Source organism: Eleginops maclovinus, chromosome 6 (assembly GCF_036324505.1).
Source record: "Eleginops maclovinus isolate JMC-PN-2008 ecotype Puerto Natales chromosome 6, JC_Emac_rtc_rv5, whole genome shotgun sequence".
Lineage (NCBI taxonomy): Eukaryota > Metazoa > Chordata > Actinopteri > Perciformes > Eleginopidae > Eleginops > Eleginops maclovinus.
Window position 1 is genome coordinate 16333345 of NC_086354.1, and position 17301 is coordinate 16350645.

The following is a 17301-nucleotide window of genomic DNA, read 5'->3' on the forward strand; positions in this document are numbered from 1 at the left end:
TGTAATTCTCTAGTATAGTCCAAAATACTGGCATACTCAACTTTAAATCATAAACAACACAGACAAGCAGCAAAGCTTGACTTTTAGAAGTTGTAAACCGAGATTATTATTATTATTGTCGTCAATATTAGAATTAATTTAATATAATAATAATGTTATTATATATAATTCACTTCACTTTTATTGTTGTTTTATTTTATTACATTTTTTTTGGAAGGGAAATCTTTGTAGTGTTAGTGGATTGACTCAATCTTATGTTGAATACAAACTAACTAGTTGAGAAAACATGTTGCCTTACTTTCATTGTGCAAAGTGATTTGACACGGAGAGACAAAACGGAAAGATGACGGATGTTCCGAATGATCAACGCATCAAGACGTGATTGGTCAACATTACGACAGATGTCAGTAGCAGGCCAATCAGCTTCCACAACGATGACGCATGGTCCAATCAAATCCCCTGTCTCCGCTCATCGCGTAGTGAGAATGGGCGTTTGAGGGTGGGGTGACTCAGCCGGAAAACAGCTTTTTTAACACCTTCTAACCTGCGGAGCGGAGTTCACTGGTGAGTGTAATTTGAGAAATTCCATGTTTAATTGTTTTAAGACGAGCAAAATGGTGTGTAAATGCCAAAACCAGTGCATTTCTACGTATCAGTCGGTGTTTCGTACGGGGATGTAGCCCAGGGTCAGGGCATATGTCGGCTGTCACAGTTCTGACTAACTGTTGGCAGGAGCAAAATTAGCTTACTGTAAATTGGCGGTTAGCTGAACAAGATGTACCACCGTCACTGTGAGTAACGTGTGTCGTGCAAAAACAGTCATTTTTCATTTGCTATGCCATTTCACTGTGTAGTAGCCTTACTTTCCAATCATCGCTTCTCATTTAGCTGTCATTCCAGACACGAAGCTGAGTTAGCTTCATTCACGAGATTCACTGTCTGCGGCTAACTGCTTCGTTACGGAGTCGCTTTATAAACAGTCTCAGGAAATTAGCAATGCTGTCTCGTGTTGTCCTCAGTTAAAGGTTTTTTTTCTGAGCAGTGGCGTACACCGAGGACAGGCGAGAAGAAGAGGGGGAGACGATCGACCTCTTTTGTCTTGGGTGCAAAATTGCCCTTTTTTAAATGGCAAAAGGAAACTTTTCTTTTCATACATGTAGCATTTTAAGTAAACGCTTGAAAGAGGTGATATTTGAGGTCTGTGCTCCATCCTTTTTGGTCCTCCCTACCCTCAGTTTGGTTATGAGGTTCCCCTGAAAGTGTTTGTGCACACCCCTGATTGTAAAACCCCTTCTGTTTTTTTCAAAAATATTATGCATCCTGAATCATAACCTAAAACACCTGGCAAACATACATTTTAACCTGCAAATCAGGACAACACTGAGACCTGCTAGCTATTTTTTGAATATTGAGGGTGTGTCTTTTGGGTGGAGCTGCCACCCCTCACCCACACACTTGAGTAGCCAGTGCAAGAGAAAGCATGGTGGGATAAGAGTGGAGAGAGCAAACAAAGCTCTGTTTTTCCTTTTAATGGAAAGCTCTTATGTCCAAAGGACACTTATTTTATTCATGATGTAGCCAGCAATAACAGACTGTAAATCAAGCCATATAAACCTGAGAGAAACACAGAGCCACTGGTACAGCTAGCTTATCTTGCTGTGTTTCTAGTCTTTTACTCACTTGATTTTATCCTAACTCCCTAAACCTACTCAATTCCTACAAATGCCCTTCTTATTTTCTTAACACCTGCAAAAAGTCTCACTGCATATTATCTATAGCTAAACTCAAATCAGTTCAAGAGTCCTGACACATTTAAGGTCATATTCAGACAGGCATAAGCACCATAATTCATTTCAGACTAAAATACGCCATGTATTTGGGCTAGAAAGTGTAACCTGACTAGTTTTTTGCTGCAACAAAGTTCAACGTTATCAGGCAATGTACTGCGTTGACCAGCTAATATGTTCCTAACATTCTTATCCTTGACTCTAATACCCAAACTGGACTTGATTGTATTTCATTTTCTGACCAGTACCTAAAACAAAAAAACCTGTCCAGAGAGACAAACAGTCATTGGATTTTATTTGTTTTGATATACATGTAAATGCTAGCCTTTTGTTAAGAGGAAAACCCCTCCACAAATGTAAGCCTGTTCCCAAAACGGCCTTTGTCTAACAGTCTGAACATTTATTTTGAACAAGGCATGCATGCTTTACCTCTGATGTACTTAAGGGCCCAAAGACTGAAAAGTTCATTTCAGCGACAGCCTGGCACTAGCTTCGCCATCCATCTTATCAGTGAATTTGGAAGGCAAATCCTGCTCATCTGAACAAGCACAGAGCTTTCTGGTTCCCTGCTGCCACTCAAGTTTGACATTGACACACTCTTTCTGCTTGCTGCCAGAGACACAGCAGACCTCTGTGTATTCTGTCATCTAATCGTAAAGAGAACAATATAGATCATTTGTCACTTTCCAGTCTGAAAGGGGCCTGTAGCATTAATGTAGTAGAAAAAAACAGCACAGCATCCTCTGGTTCTCTGAGTGGAGACATTTCTTGTGTCCACGCCACAGTTTTTTCATTTAATGTTCAATTGTGTTTGGATCTGCAGGAATTAGTCAAGAGACAAAAAAGTGCTTTTTCCCCCAGTTAGGGCTGAGGATCCTGTTTATTTGTACATGCAATATAACTACAGAAGATGTTTATCCATCTTTCACACATTTGCCTTGATGTTTTTCCACAAGACTTTCAGATATTTAAAAATATGGCTTGAATGCACATTTCAGTTCCATGGTGAATGTTGCAGTCAATCCGTGGCACATGCATCCTCTTTGCTGACATGTGACTTTAAAGCTTCAGTGTGATTAGTTTAAGCTGAATAAATCATAGTGATTATGAAAATGATTGCCATAATTTCATAATGAAACCCCCCTTGGAATTTGGAAAATGTTTTTAATGATTTAGTAGAATGCGACTTCATTAAGCTGCGGTTACACATACAGTTTGGAGAAAGACAATCCTTTGGAAACAACATAATAGTAGGTATAGTAAAAATCCCATTAACTGATACTTTAAGACCCATTCAGTGGTGGCCAATGTTATTGGATAAAATGAATAAGACTTCAATGAACATTTATCTTTATTTTTGACAGATTTAACAGATGCTTTTGTAAAACAGTTAGTTATAGTCAAAAAGTGACGTCAACTTTGGCCTGAAGAGGGCGCCAGAGGAACGGTTTTTAGTGAGCGCACAGATGGCGACCAAATGTTCTGAGTAAAAGTCATCCCTCAACCAACTTTAAAAGCAAGGATGGACAGTTTTGATTTGTAGTTGACATTTTGAATTAAAAAAAACAGCGGGCCCTGCATTTGGAGGGTGGGGGAAAAATAAATCTTTCAAATATGTTTCCTTTCCACCAAGGCAGGGTTTCGAGTATTTGAACCAACAGATGCAAAATAAAATGTAAAAACAAAGTGTTGGCTTAAACTTATACCTACCTTTCGTTACATATCATTTTCTAATATTCAACCATTGCCCTATTGGTTTACTTACTAAAAATGTAAAACAGACTTCCAAATATTTTATACACAAATATAATTAAACCTCAGTTTTAAATCAGTTTCTTTATCAAGTTATTTTTAAAGTCGTTTTTTTTGTGAACTGCACATTGTTTTCGTCATAACCATTTCACGAAAAAACTTGGGTGATGCTAAGACTGATGTGGGACTCATCCTGACCCAAAAAACTCAGGAAAAACCGTTTACACATAAAAAGTGGCCAGAAATGTGAGTTGCCTTATGTGCTGATAGTTGTGCTATCATTGTATGGATCTAAAAGTCTGTTCCTGCATTTCTTTAACTGTCTTTGTACATTTTACTTACAGACATAAAGGACTATCAGGGGGAAAAAATCAAGGCAGTAAAACTTAAGAGAATCAGAAATGCTGTAACTTTCCCAGAGGCCCTTGCTGTCAGGGGCAAGGCTACATTAGTAGAGTTCGAGGACATATGATTGTCTGGACATGCTTCATGCATAAGATTCCTGTACAGAAACATCATAGCTATGTGGCTGAGGGATGCCATGGAGCTCTCTGTGTTCAGTTTTCCATTTTGCATGTTCAATAGTTTCTCACCGCAGATTACTAACCATGTTTATAGAGAGTTGGACTGAGTGGGTCTTGACTTATACAGATATTTGTAAAGCTATGATTTATAGGACTATTATGGGAATTGTTGTCGAACTCACTATTTGACAAAGTATACATTTTCTCTTTGAATGAGCAGAATAAGTTGTAGTTGAGGATTGCCTTTAAATAAAAACTTGAAACAGTATATCTTTCTCTAAGCTTTTTCATAACATGTTAGTCTTTTGTTATAAAAGTTGCAGTGTATATACTTTTTATTTAAACATAAAAAAAATGTACAACAAATAACAGAATTGGAGTAAATTTGAAATGTCTAAGCCGGAATATAATAGCTTTAGCCAATGTATCATTATTAAGTTTTCAATATAAGTCAGATACATGTTATCTGTATCAAATGATTCTGCTAAGTTATTTAATGATGGACACATAAATAACATTCGTACATCAATTGGTAGTATATCACGAAAGATTTCTTTCTGAAAGTCAGAGGAAAGAAAAGAGCCATGGAAACCTGGGAGCCATTCTAACAGGCTGCTCTGCAGTCAATACAAAACAAAAGCAGTGATTTACAATATAAAAACAACACAAACAGGAAATATCTGAGCTACCACAGTGTGCAACACAACAGCATGCGTATTGAATTTAGATTCCTGTATAAATGTTAAAGCATCTTGTTACTTTCCTACTGGATATTAAGAAACACATTTACATAATGATTACATCATTTTCAGTCGATTAATTGATTTGTGGGTTGACAGAAAAGAGTTTGTAATTATAATTACAAATGTAATACTCATGTAATTGTATGAGCCATTTATCAGCCCCAATTATTTTGTAATGGTTCCAGCTTATCAAATGGGAATAATTGCTATCTGGTTTGGTCAGTCCAAATCCAAAAATATGCAGTTAAATATGATATAACAGAGAAAAGAAGGAAACGTTCATATTTGAGGGCTTAAAAAAAGCATTGATGGCCATTTTTGAAGGAAAAATTCTTAAACAATTAATCAATTATCCAAATAATTGGCCAATATATTTCTACTAATTCAATAATAAACTAATTGTTAAAATCCTAAAGCATTTTAGTAGTTAAATAGCTGTTGAGAAATGTCCCATATGGTTAGTAATCAGAACATGTTGCTATACTTCCTTATTCCATGTGTTGCAATCATTTCCATCAGCACCACTGTTATCCCTCTATTAGGATCTGCTTGTGTTTTCTTTTATATGTTGGTTGTTGTGATCCGATAATCACCTAAACATTTGAAGATGAAACTGGGTGGGCTGCGTTTTCCTTTTGATCAAAATCATTACCTATTGTCTGTGAGCCTTTAGTGAGCTGTCACCGAGTTGATCTGCATCTCTAAATCGGGAAGCATTGATCTGACCTGGGATAATGCTTTTTCTTTTTTTTGGAAGCACTCTTAACGATCAATATAATTTGGTTTACTGAAATACCCCACCAGAAGGAACAGGCAGCCAACCCCATCAGTCACGTGGTACAGGGTGCAGCGACGTCATTAGGGCAGAGATTTGTGAAGAATAAGCAGACAGAGAGCGACGAGACCCGGAGGTGCGACACTTTCTTAGCATTTGCATCGTTTTTTGTTTCTTGGCCAGAGAGAGAACAGAGTATCTGTTCAACATTTTTAGAGACCCAAATGCCCGGTCCCACCCAAGCCCTTTCCCCAAATGGAGAGAATAACAACGACATCGTCCCGGACAACGGAACCAACATCATTCCTTACAGGAAAAATACAGTGCGAGGAGAGCGCGCCTACAGGTAAATCAGTGTCATGATCCGCATTCTAATCTCATATTAGATTTAAGGAAGATCAAACAAACACACGGCTGCAGACAGAAACCTGCATTCCGGCCTCCTCGTCGTGTGTTTGGTTTTTTGCTTTGCACCCATCCGCTATGTTCTCCCTGTTGTCTCTCAGTCTCCTGTCATGTTAGCTTTCTGTAAGTGGCGTTAATTAAGTTAGCTTCTTATGCTGCTATGTAGTGCGTGTTCATTACATTTGGAAGCCGTGTAATGCTGTGAAATATAAGGGTGCGCAATGGCACTGGTACATTTTGCAGGATTGGATCGCTTATTACATGACAAGAATACACAGATCCGCCCCTGCTGCTGCTAGTATCTTCCAATCGTGACATGACACAGCTAAATGATAATCGCTAATATCACGATTGGTGTGTTAACTGTGGTGTTTTAATGTGTAGGACCCCCCCTACGCCCTTCTGCACAAGCCCGATCCCCCCCCTCCCGTGTTTGAATTGAGGCATCAGCCCAGCCCCGGTGTCGGCTGGCTATCCCTGCCCGGCTAACAAAGCATGCTAGCAGGCAGCACATACATCCGCTTTGTTGACATGACATCGGCTGGCCCACTTTCCTTCCTTCCTTCCCAGAGAAAACCAGTCAACCTAGGATCTACTCCTGCAGTGCTGCGATAACCTAACTTTAACGCTGAGGGGTTATTATTATTTCAGTGCGTAGCCTGGTGTCGGATGTTGGATAGTGATGAGGATGATTTAGCATGATTTAACGCCATATCAGTCGCTGCCATAAACCAATGGACAGAGCTGGGCAGTATTTTAACTACATGTATTTGAAATACGTATTTAAAATACTTTTCAGTATTTTGCATTTTGTATTTTTACAAGATTGGAAAAAATGAAATGTAGTTTGTATTTAAATACTTTGAGGTGCTGTATTTGGGTATTTTAAATACAAAAATACTTTGCAAAAAACCTTTTTTTTAAATCAGTAAAACTAAGCGAATCACCAGAGATCTTTGGGTCAAGACGTAAATCACGTGACACGCCCAATCGAGACTTGAATGCGACCATTTTTTCTCCACGACGTCAGCAGTCATCACTACTACAGCAGTGAAGAGGACCTGCACCTACACGGCTCTGTTGCTGGCTTTTCGAGGCATGAAACAACACTAAGGTGAAATGTTTTGTATAAAAAAAATGCTACAGTCTTCCCACACACATTGTCAACAGAATTACACCATAAGCACTAGACTATTTTCGAGTGTTAGCTTTCTCTTGAATGATGAGTGTTTGATAGGCAGGGGTTGATAAATGAAGGTCAGTCAAATTGCTTAGGTCAGCGAAATTGAGCAAGTTTCTTAGAGTGTAGCCTAGGTAGCTTATCAAATATAGACCAGAGAGGTCAAACATGAATGCTTGACTCGCAAAAGGTAAACTAGTACTAAACGTAAGATATGGTGATTAAATTAGTCACTCTCACTGAGGACAGTTAGGAGATCCAATTTTAAATTGGATGAAACGGTAGAGGAACACGGCCATATTATTTGATGTTAAACGAGAAAGGACCCGTTTCTATGACCCCCAATAAAACAAATAACGCCAGTTTTGTGTTTAAACCCGTAATAGCCCCTGTATCGGCCTAGTGATGTTGTAGGAGCCCTCGCAGGCATGTTCCCTCCCACGGCAAGACCTCGAGCTGGCGAATTCCTTTTCCACTCGGTACCAAATTCTATTACCAAACGAAAGAATGAGATAGGCTAAACTGGGCTCATAACAATGTTTTGAGCCCAGAACGATCCATAACTATAACCTGTCAATAAAGTACTTATTTATTTATTGTGAAAAAACGTGAGAAAATTGTGTTGTTTAGGGGCTTGGGCCACTTGACAAATGTCCATCATAGAGCAGTAGGCTAGGTCTAAGCATTTCTGAATAATATTAAGTCTTCTATGTTGATTCATACTAACTAATTATATGGAGATTCAGTTCCTGTTAGAGCTCCAACCAAAGCTAGGGAGGATCCTTGAAAACCCACTTTTATATAATCTTAAACTACACATTTAGCTTCTAAAATCATATTCACACTTGGCTTTTTTTTTTTTTAATAGTCCATTAGAGACCAATACAGTAGGCTGTATTAAGCATTTCTAGGGCATATTATTTATTTTATATTTGTATTTATTGAAAACTAATTCAGTATCTGTAGATCACTAGATTTGGAGTCACTGCCTGTTATGGCGCATAGTAGTTAGTTTTGTGCATGGAGCTTAGCTCAGCTGTTAGCAGAGATGTCAAAAGTAAAAGTTAAAAAAAAAAGAAAGAAAAGAAACACAGTTTCCTTCCAACACAGGTAACTTATCTGAGTAACCAGTAGACCTGTGTACTTGTCTTACGATCAGCTGACTACACTGGTTGGATCAAGTTTGTGGTGGGTCCTTGTTAGATTGTTAGAAGTGTTTTTCAGTAACAACGCAGTCTATCTATCCCATTAGGTACAATGGAGTAAATGGTCTAACAGCTATGTAATAGGCTACCACGTGCTAGTGTTGTACTTACACCAGAAAATGTACTTTTACTTTTACTTTTGACACCTCTGGCTTTTAGTTTTTCCACTTCCAAACGCTTTATCATTAGTATCCTAGGTAATATTTCACTTGGCAGGTTAGAAGAGCCCTTTCATGCAAGTGCATATAGTAGTCAGTTTCGGATTTAATTGTTTTTCCTTTTTTTATGATGTGATTTAAGTGTGTGTCTGTTGAAGAGTAACTGACTAACAACTTTTTTTTTGACAATTTCGTTTGAAATAGAGGATGTCCCACTGAACTGAGATGAGTGACAATCATGATGATGAAGAGGCGTCAGGTGAGCCTCAAGCCACCACATCTTCAGAAGGTACCACTGGGCCTAGGTGTGCCATATTGGATGGGAAATTCTTCAAAGTAGTATCTCAAAATCCAAGTGGAAAGATAGAAGCTGAGTGTCAGCTGTGCACAACCAAGAAAGCCATTATTTGTGGCTCTTATCAAGCAACAACAAATTTCAAGACACATTTGAAAAGAAAACACCCAGAGAATCTACAGGAATTTGAAAATTACAAAAAGGAAAGTGCAAGTGGCCAGCAGAAGAAAGCCAAAACATCATTAAGGCAGACTCGTTTGTTTGACCATGCTAGCCCAACAATATCACAAAGTAAAGTCGACTCCCTTGTGAAATCCTTTGTTGTCAAAGGAATGCACTCATTAGCCACCGTTGAACAAACAGAATTCATCGAGCTTGTGCAGGGACTTCACCCAGGTGCCAATGTAATGTCCAGACGGACACTCGGACGACGGATTGATGAAGAATTTGCAACAAAAAAAGCATTCCTAAAAGAGACGCTTAAAAATGTTCGCCGTGTTTGTACAACAGTGGATATTTGGTCAACAAAGAAAACCAGTTATTTGGGAGCAACAGTACATTGGATCAATGGAGACACGCTGGAAAGGCAGTCAGCCGCTCTTGCCGTTAGGCATTTTCCCAGCCCCCATACTTATAACCGAATAGCAGAACTGTTGGATGAGATTCACACAGAATATGGGCTGTCTTCAGACACCATTGTGTCTACAGTTACTGATAATGCATCCAACTTTGCAAAGGCCTTTAAAGAGTTCAGTGTCACTGGAAAAACAAATGACCCAGATGAAGTTGAAGAGCTGGACGATGAGCTGTCCTTCCTGGTCATAGATCCTGAGAGAGAAGAAGCATCTGAGTGTTCCATCATTTTACCACCACACCTCCGGTGTGCGACACATACTCTGAGTTTAATCTCAACTACTGATGTCAAGAAATCGATCACTAGCAATGCAACTCTCAGCAGGCTGAATCATTCAACGATGGCGAAGTGCTCAGCATTATGGACAGCATCTGGCAGACCAAAGAGTGCTGAAACGCTAGGCAAAGTAATCGAGCAGCAACTCAAGACACCCTGCATTACAAGGTGGAATTCTCTGCATGACTCCTTGAGTCAGTTGTCATTCTTGCGTGACAAGCTCCCTGATGCCATGACTGCCCTGCAACTTCCACCATTCAGGGAAGTCGAACTGGACTACATTGAGGAATTTTGCAGAGTGTTACGACCGATTGCCATCTCAATAGATCGGCTTCAAGGGCAATCTGCATGCTATTATGGTGAGCTGTTGCCAACACTTTTCACCATTCAAGCCAAGCTGGAGGATCTGCAAGCATCAAACTTGAGGTACTGCTCACACGTTCTTCAAGCAACCATAGCAGGGTTCAAAAAACGCTTCCACAATTTTCTGATGCTGGAGCATGACGTGAATGAGGCCATCCTGGACACCACAACACACCCATACTTTAAGATGAGGTGGTTACCCCAGAGGTTGGCTTCTGAGAAGAGGCGAATACAGCAACTGATGCTGCACTCAGCAGACGAACTCGGACTTCTCTCAGAGAGTGACGGGACCACACCGAGCACAGAGGAGAATGACGAATTCTTTGTGTTCACTGATCAAGGTGAGAAGAATTTCTTTACACTTTAAAATACTTAATTATGTAATTTACAATAGCATGTTTTACCTTTTGGTGACAATTTCAGTATTTATACTTTGAAGAATGCATTATTTGGTCCTCGGGGGGGAGTTTGTGCTAGGTATTGCTATGACCCTGTCTGATTGTTGTCTATCTGTCTGTTTGTCCATGCATAGTGTCTGGCAGAGGCCAGCTTGCCATCTCTGATTGCTCTTGTTTTTTTTCTGTTGTCTTCAATCTCTACAGGAACAGTCAACCAGCTGGAGGCCGAGGCCTTGCCCAGCCACAGCAAGGCGGAACTGGAGACCCTTCATTTTTTGGAGGATCCCAGAAAAGACCTGGCTTCACTAAATGCATACCCTTTGATGAAACAGCTTTTTGTGAGATTTAACACAACCCTACCATCCTCAGCCCCGGTTGAGCGCCTGTTTTCTTTTGCTGGCTTAGTGAACCGGCCTCACAGAAGGTCATTAACACCAGATATGCTGGAGAAGTTGGTTGTCCTGAAGAACAACTGATCTGTTTTTCTGTTTAATATGGATAAAATAAAATGGATTTGAATGTAGCGTTAGCTGTCTCCTTTTTTATTTATTGTACATTCCTCAGTTTACAGACAGTATTCAATACAGGCATTATCTCGCGTGTATTTTTGTATTTTCAAAATACAAAATACTTGTATTGTATTTAAATACATTTTCCAGACCAGTATTTTTGTATTTTATTTTGATACATTTTTTGATCAAGTATTTGTATTTTGTATCAAAATACTTTATGATGTATTTGTGCCCAGCTCTGCCAATGGAGAGGGGCGTTTTTAATGCAGCTGGTCTCATCATTGAATGAAGGTGGTTGTGGTGCGTTCTTCATTTCTGTTAAAAGGTAAAAAGAGGAATGCAAACTATGTGATGATTATTACTGATTACTACGTACTTAGTATATACGGTATAAATTGTGCATGTTCAAGTCATTTGCTGAATGGGCTTTAAAGGACTGACCTTCACAAATATACCCTGAATTTTTGTAATGCAAAACACATGTTGGAATGCAACCTTCAAACACATTTGTGGTAAACTAATAAATGGATAGATTTTCTTGGCACGGTCAACACAATTGCTAACATATTTTGTAAAAAAAGGGTCGATATGTTCTGATGGTCTTCATTAAACTTGTCCAGGCTGATCAGTGTTCCTGTCACTAAGAGTCAACACATGAAATTGTATGCATCAATTCCTTGTCTTGTGGCCATGCTGTGTAACTGCTTAATCTGTGGTTTAAGGAAATCCCGGATGCACTTTTTGGCACATGGTATACTTTTGGTGTTTAGGCCGGAATATCCCTTGTTTAAGTGGGACAGGTGCCCTCGAAGCAAGTCAGATAACATCCCTACTAATCCAACTTTGGTACAGCTTCCCTTTACCATGAAGGTAATATCAGATTAAAGTATCCCAGGCTCAAATTCAAAGAGGGCCTACAAGGACTGTTTTAACTTTGGCAATAAATCAAAGGTGTGTGCTAAAAGAACATCACAAAATATGCAGAAAGCCATTTTAATTTACTGAAAATTAAAAAGAGAACTGTTGCCAAAGTAAGCAATACAACAGACCTACTGACCCATTTTTTTACCCTAATGCACTGCAGGATTGGTTGTGTAGTTCACCATTGTATCATTAAAGTATGTTTTATGTGAATATACAATTGATTAAACAATCTGCAGAAAATCCCTTAGCAACAATTTTTATAAAATAACTAAATGAAGTCATGAGGGAAAGACATATTTGAGGCATTGCTTTCGTTTTTTAAGTGTTGTTGTTTTTTCTGTTGCAGTTGGGGCATGGCGGTCAACGTATATTCTACCTCAATAACCCAGGAGACTATGAGCAGGCATGACATCACTGCCTGGATCAACGACATGTTCTGCCTAAACTATACAAAAGTGGAGCAGCTCTCCTCAGGTAATTACACAATCACAGACTTCTCTCTGTCCTCTTCCATCTGCTTGTACTGCGCGTGTCAAAGAGGCTCTGTTGAGATCTCATGCATGTTTTGCATCTTTTCCTGTAGAGCTCATGGTTCAAATGATTTTGTGTAAGCTGGCACTTAAAGCAACCTGTGGAAGCATTCTGGCAGAGTCTATAAATAAACTTGTAGCCTGCTGTGTTCTCATGCTGTTACCAAGTAATCCAATTTCAATCTCTGCCTACAGAAACACACCACATACACCCCTTTTTCTTTAGGTATAAGCTACTTGATTGATGTAGATTACCTCTTGTGTGCTCTCTCGTTGGGGTTGTGTGTGTTTTATCTCATTGGTAAGCTGGTGACCTCATTTTAGAGTAGATAAAGCTTTAACTAGGTTTTGGCTACTGTTAGCGATGTGACCAAGATTGTACAATAATAGTTGGGTTGTGTCAGTGTTGAAGTGTTTGATATTAAGCCAATCGATGTGATGCCATGTTACAGGTTGCTGATGTTAACTATTTTCTTAATTGGGTAGCTTAAAATCAAACTGGTTAAAGGTTGTACACTACACCTGACAGGCAGAGCCTGAAATCAACCCAACTCTAATTAATATTTTTCTTTTTACGGAAACGGGGTCATTGATAGAAAAGGCTCTCGTCTTTCAAGTGGATTTTTGTGGTGCAAAGGCTGGCGCGATAAATCCTGGCCTATATCTGGACTCTAGTCTTCTAATTTTCAAGCCAGGGATTATGTAATCAACCAACATTTTCTCACATCTCTAGGAGCTGCCTACTGCCAGTTCATGGATCTGCTCTTCCCTGGCTGCATCAGTCTTAAGAAGGTCAAGTTTCAAGCTAAGTTGGAGCACGAGTACATTCACAACTTCAAACTGTTGCAGGCATCCTTCAAACGGATGAATGTGGACAAGGTGAGTCCTCCTAAATGTCGTCTTTCATTCTTTTCTCCACACTTTGTGATTTCAGTGAATTACATCAGTTTTTATTTTCTTTCCCCCTTTGATTCAGATTATTCCTGTGGAGAAATTGGTCAAAGGCAGATTTCAGGACAACCTTGATTTCGTCCAGTGGTTTAAGAAGTTCTTCGATGCCAATTACGACGGCAAAGAATACGACCCAGTTGCAGCCAGACAGGGTCAGGATGCCCTTCCTCCCCCTGACCCTGGTGAGCAGATCTTCAACCTGCCAAAGAAGTCCCTCCACGCGGCCAGCTCCCCTACTGCAGGTAAGCTTCAAATGCACATTTCCTGTTTGGATTGTTTTGTTTAGTTTCTTCCGAGCTCAGCACACAGACACAATGTGTAATGTACTTAGTTATTTTAGTGTTGCCGTTTTTTCTATTGCTAATTTAAAGAAATAAAATAAACATTTCTCTACTGTAGGAGCATCAAGGTCGAGTTCAACAACCCCCAAGTCCTCCACACCAACATCTCGACCCTCGTCAGCCAAAAAGATCCCTGCTATGGCAACATCGACTCCTGCCAAAGGAGAGAAAGAACTGGAAGCACAGGTCACACATCTTACCGAGCAGGTATGTTTAGACGGTTAGATTTCACTACCATTCTGAAACTGAAAACAAGCCAACCAATCAGAAAACTCTTCTTGATTTTCAAATTAATCTGCACTGGATAAAATGTACAGGAAAACAAAAGACATCAAAAAGAAGACACCAAAGGACCCCTTGTCACTCCAATTATCTGTTTTTTTAAATGAGTTCCTTCTCACAAAAGACAAAGAAGCATTAAGTTCAGAACATCCAGCACTTATCTTTAAGTTGTCCTCTGCAGTCCAATCGGCAGGTTAAATAATTGTGCAATAGGACGGATGATTTACTGTGTCATTAAATGTTGCTGATCATTTCTATACAGGTGCTTTGGTGTTATCTACTCTGTTCCTATCTGTTGGATTTTATTTCAGCCATTTTTTAAATGTTTTTATGAATATTAGAAAATATGGATATAACCTATTTGTCTTATACCTTGTTTAGTGAATGATGTGCTTCATGAGTGAATTGCTTCATTATTATCATCTCTTTCTGATTTTGTTAAAGTGAGTTTACTATGACAAATGATTAAAAACAATAATAAGATATGGGTTGAGTTTCAATACATTAAATATAGCAAATTTGGCAACTGACTTGGACTACTGTAGTTACTTGTGAACACAACTTGTATCGTGTAGTGGCTAAAATCAATATTTTGAAAAAAACAATGTATCATGTAACGATGTACATTGTCCAAAGTGTCACTTGTAATGATTAACCTACAGAGAATTATCTCCTGAATTAGCGTTGCATTTTAATTATTGGTCTTATTTCTACTGATAAGGGTTTTTATCTAGTCTTGTTCAACAGTTTCTCAATGAAATGCAGAAGAGTGTGTTTAGTTTTCCAGTTGACTGAGTATCTGCTTACCCCTGCCTTCTGCCTCTCATCAACATTGTGTGTTTTTATATCGGTGCTAAAAATGATCTTGTAAATTTTATTTTGTTGTAGATGAACACATTAAAATCGGCACTGGAAGGAGTGGAGAAGGAGAGGGATTACTACTTCAGCAAGCTGCGAGAGGTGGAGCTGCTGTGCCAGGAACAGGGAGAAGAAAGTGCCCCATTTGTGGATAGGCTAATGGAGGTCCTCTACGCTACAGAGGAGCAGGTCAGTCTGAGACCTTTGCTAGATCTGAACAAGATTCAGGAAACCTTTATTTTCAGTGACTTTTATCCGATTTTGCAGCAGAGAATTCCAGGGACATTTTCATTGGTGGTTAAACCATGTGAATGTTATTGTGTGGTTAAAAAAGATAAGAAGTCTTAGTTACAAATCACATGTTAGTCCTCATGAGCATAATTCAGCTACACCCTTATTAACCTTTGTCTGTTCCCCTGCTTTTTTTTAAAGGAGGGAGCAGAGCTGGCCGAGGGTGATGGACAGGAAGTGGATCAGCGAGGCCATGAGGAGGCCCCAGATGACCAGCAGCAGGAGGAGCAGGATGAATACTGACCACCATCGCTCCTCACATCAGTTACATCCCTCCTTTTTTAATATGTGAGAACTGTTAAAGGATTTTAATTTTTTCCTCATGGTTTATCTTTTTGTTCTCTCTAAGACTTGAGCACATGAAGCAACTTCCTGAATAGAAGCACCATCACAGTTTTTTTTATTTTTTTGTATCCCTCTGCTCACTGTTCGATGTTTTTTGTGACTTTTGGTGAACTGCTGTGGCTGGTTCGTGGGGATGACCTCCACCAGCAGAACAAGCTCAGACCATCACAGAAGTTTCCTTGAGGACTGTGTGTGTGGAAAAGCAATTCAAATCCTACAGTTATTGTGATAAAATGCTGAAGTTTAGACAGGTAACTGTTACCTGTGCAAGTGTTAACTTCCCAGCTTCTGTCCTTTTTTTCTTTACATTTTGTTTTTTTTATTTTGCATATCAACAATATTAACCACATGAATGCAATAAGCAAAGCCCTTAAAGGGCTCATAGTAGCTCTTATTTAACCTCCTTCCATATGTTGCACTGACATTTGATTCTATATTGGACAATCTGTCCATAGACCCTCACCATATTTATTATTATTATTATTATTAAGCCTTAGGAATAGTGTGAGATCTGCATTGCATCCTCGTGAAGGAGGAAATACAATTAAAGAATTGTGAATAAAATGTAGTATAAAGCCATCTTATGACTGTCAATTATCCTCACATATTGCCACATTTCAGATAATCAGTGTGTTCAACAATGTGTTTCACCCCATACACGTTGGTTAGGTGATAGTTAACTTGGTATGCCACAAACGTAGAGAAGGAAGAAAACGTTATTGTGGACTAGTCTTATTATGATGCATTTTTTAAAGTTTTGAACCTCAGCTGGAACTTGTGGTCTGTTCAGATTTCAGATGTTTTTTTTAACCACAGGTCTTAGGGAGAGTCTGTTCACTGAGCAATTTGCCATGCTATATTCCAGTAAGTACATTGTATACCCTTTCTTAATATTTCCTTAACTAATATTGAACTGGGGAGTGAACCATAATGCTTTAGTTATATATTATTGTGTAAAGGAAAAGGAATGTAAACATGTACTGTCAAAAATTAATGAATGGTAAATGTTTTTTTTTCATGTCCCACTCATGATGCATTCCCCAAAAAACGTGTTGCATGTTTGCATTTTATTTGTGAATAACTTGACCTGCTTTTTACATATTTAATAAAAAACAAGGTATGTTACAGTAAGTGAGCTTTTTGTATGTTTAACCTGCTATTTGAAAGATGTTGAGATTCGGATGGATTTGCTGTAATAAAATTACGTTTTAAGTCTATGGGAATGTTGTCGTGTCGCTCCAGAAACAGCAGCTAGCCTTGGTCATAGTTTTAAAAGCTAACATACTTTATATGCTTGTTCAGATACTACTTGAGCATAGTCCTTTACTGCTACTTGGGAGCGGATGTAATGTTTCTGGACCTAAAGTATTCAAAGTAAAGTACAAAAGTCAACATAACTCTAGTGAAGTTAAATTAATTTAAAATATTAAATTGTTTAGCAGTAGTAATAGTGGAAACTCAAGCTTTCAGATACAATTTCTATTTTAGTGAAAGAATAAAGTGCCATCAACCACACTTTATTTCAATAGCAACTTCTACACAGATTAGTGCAATTACAAGTATATCACAAGCAGAAAATAAGACAAAACAAGTGAAACAACTGAAAAGATAACAATTAACGTTTTAAGACAGAAGCACATAATAAATAAAATTATAAAAATGTAATACATTAAAATGAAAAGCTACAATAAAAGTTATAGCATTGAAGAGCATGCAATACATATGGACTAAAATGAATGATAATAACATAAAATCCCAATTTATAATACCAT

At 38.7% G+C, this 17301-nt stretch overlaps 2 protein-coding genes across 4 annotated transcripts; both read left to right on the forward strand.

Annotated features, from left to right (window-relative positions):
- The first annotated feature begins 473 nt into the window (after window positions 1-473).
- mapre2 (microtubule-associated protein, RP/EB family, member 2) lies at window positions 474-16746 on the forward strand. Of its 2 annotated transcripts, none has more exons than XM_063886547.1 (7): window positions 474-564; window positions 12278-12405; window positions 13195-13340; window positions 13438-13654; window positions 13812-13960; window positions 14924-15082; window positions 15326-16746. In XM_063886547.1, exons 2-7 carry the CDS (start codon window positions 12285-12287, stop codon window positions 15425-15427), a joined length of 894 nt encoding a protein of 297 aa, XP_063742617.1. In that variant the 5' UTR covers window positions 474-564; window positions 12278-12284; the 3' UTR covers window positions 15428-16746. The 2 variants fall into 2 exon arrangements, with proteins under 2 accessions (XP_063742617.1, XP_063742618.1); XM_063886548.1 differs by lacking the exon at window positions 474-564 and adding an exon at window positions 5661-5927.
- Window positions 5950-11024, forward strand: LOC134866395 (uncharacterized). Of its 2 annotated transcripts, XM_063886544.1 has the most exons (3): window positions 5950-7100; window positions 8734-10438; window positions 10700-11024. In XM_063886544.1, exons 2-3 carry the CDS (start codon window positions 8755-8757, stop codon window positions 10969-10971), a joined length of 1956 nt encoding a protein of 651 aa, XP_063742614.1. In that variant the 5' UTR covers window positions 5950-7100; window positions 8734-8754; the 3' UTR covers window positions 10972-11024. The 2 variants fall into 2 exon arrangements, with proteins under 2 accessions (XP_063742614.1, XP_063742615.1); XM_063886545.1 differs by lacking the exon at window positions 5950-7100 and having other exon boundaries at window positions 7153-10438.
- Window positions 16747-17301: the final 555 nt, after the last annotated feature.

What these genes read in the sequence shown, in the direction of transcription:
- mapre2 (XM_063886548.1), top strand. Translation starts at nt 5,806, where the DNA reads ATGCCCGGTCCCACCCAAGCCCTTTCCCCAAATGGAGAGAATAACAAC. An exon ending in TCACACATCTTACCGAGCAG is followed by an intron (nt 13,961 to 14,923) that starts GTATGTTTAGAC and finishes ATTTTGTTGTAG; the next exon opens with ATGAACACATTAAAATCGGC. An exon ending in TCTACGCTACAGAGGAGCAG is followed by an intron (nt 15,083 to 15,325) that starts GTCAGTCTGAGA and finishes TTTTTTTTAAAG; the next exon opens with GAGGGAGCAGAGCTGGCCGA.
- LOC134866395 (XM_063886544.1), top strand. Translation starts at nt 8,755, where the DNA reads ATGAGTGACAATCATGATGATGAAGAGGCGTCAGGTGAGCCTCAAGCC. An exon ending in CTTTGTGTTCACTGATCAAG is followed by an intron (nt 10,439 to 10,699) that starts GTGAGAAGAATT and finishes CAATCTCTACAG; the next exon opens with GAACAGTCAACCAGCTGGAG.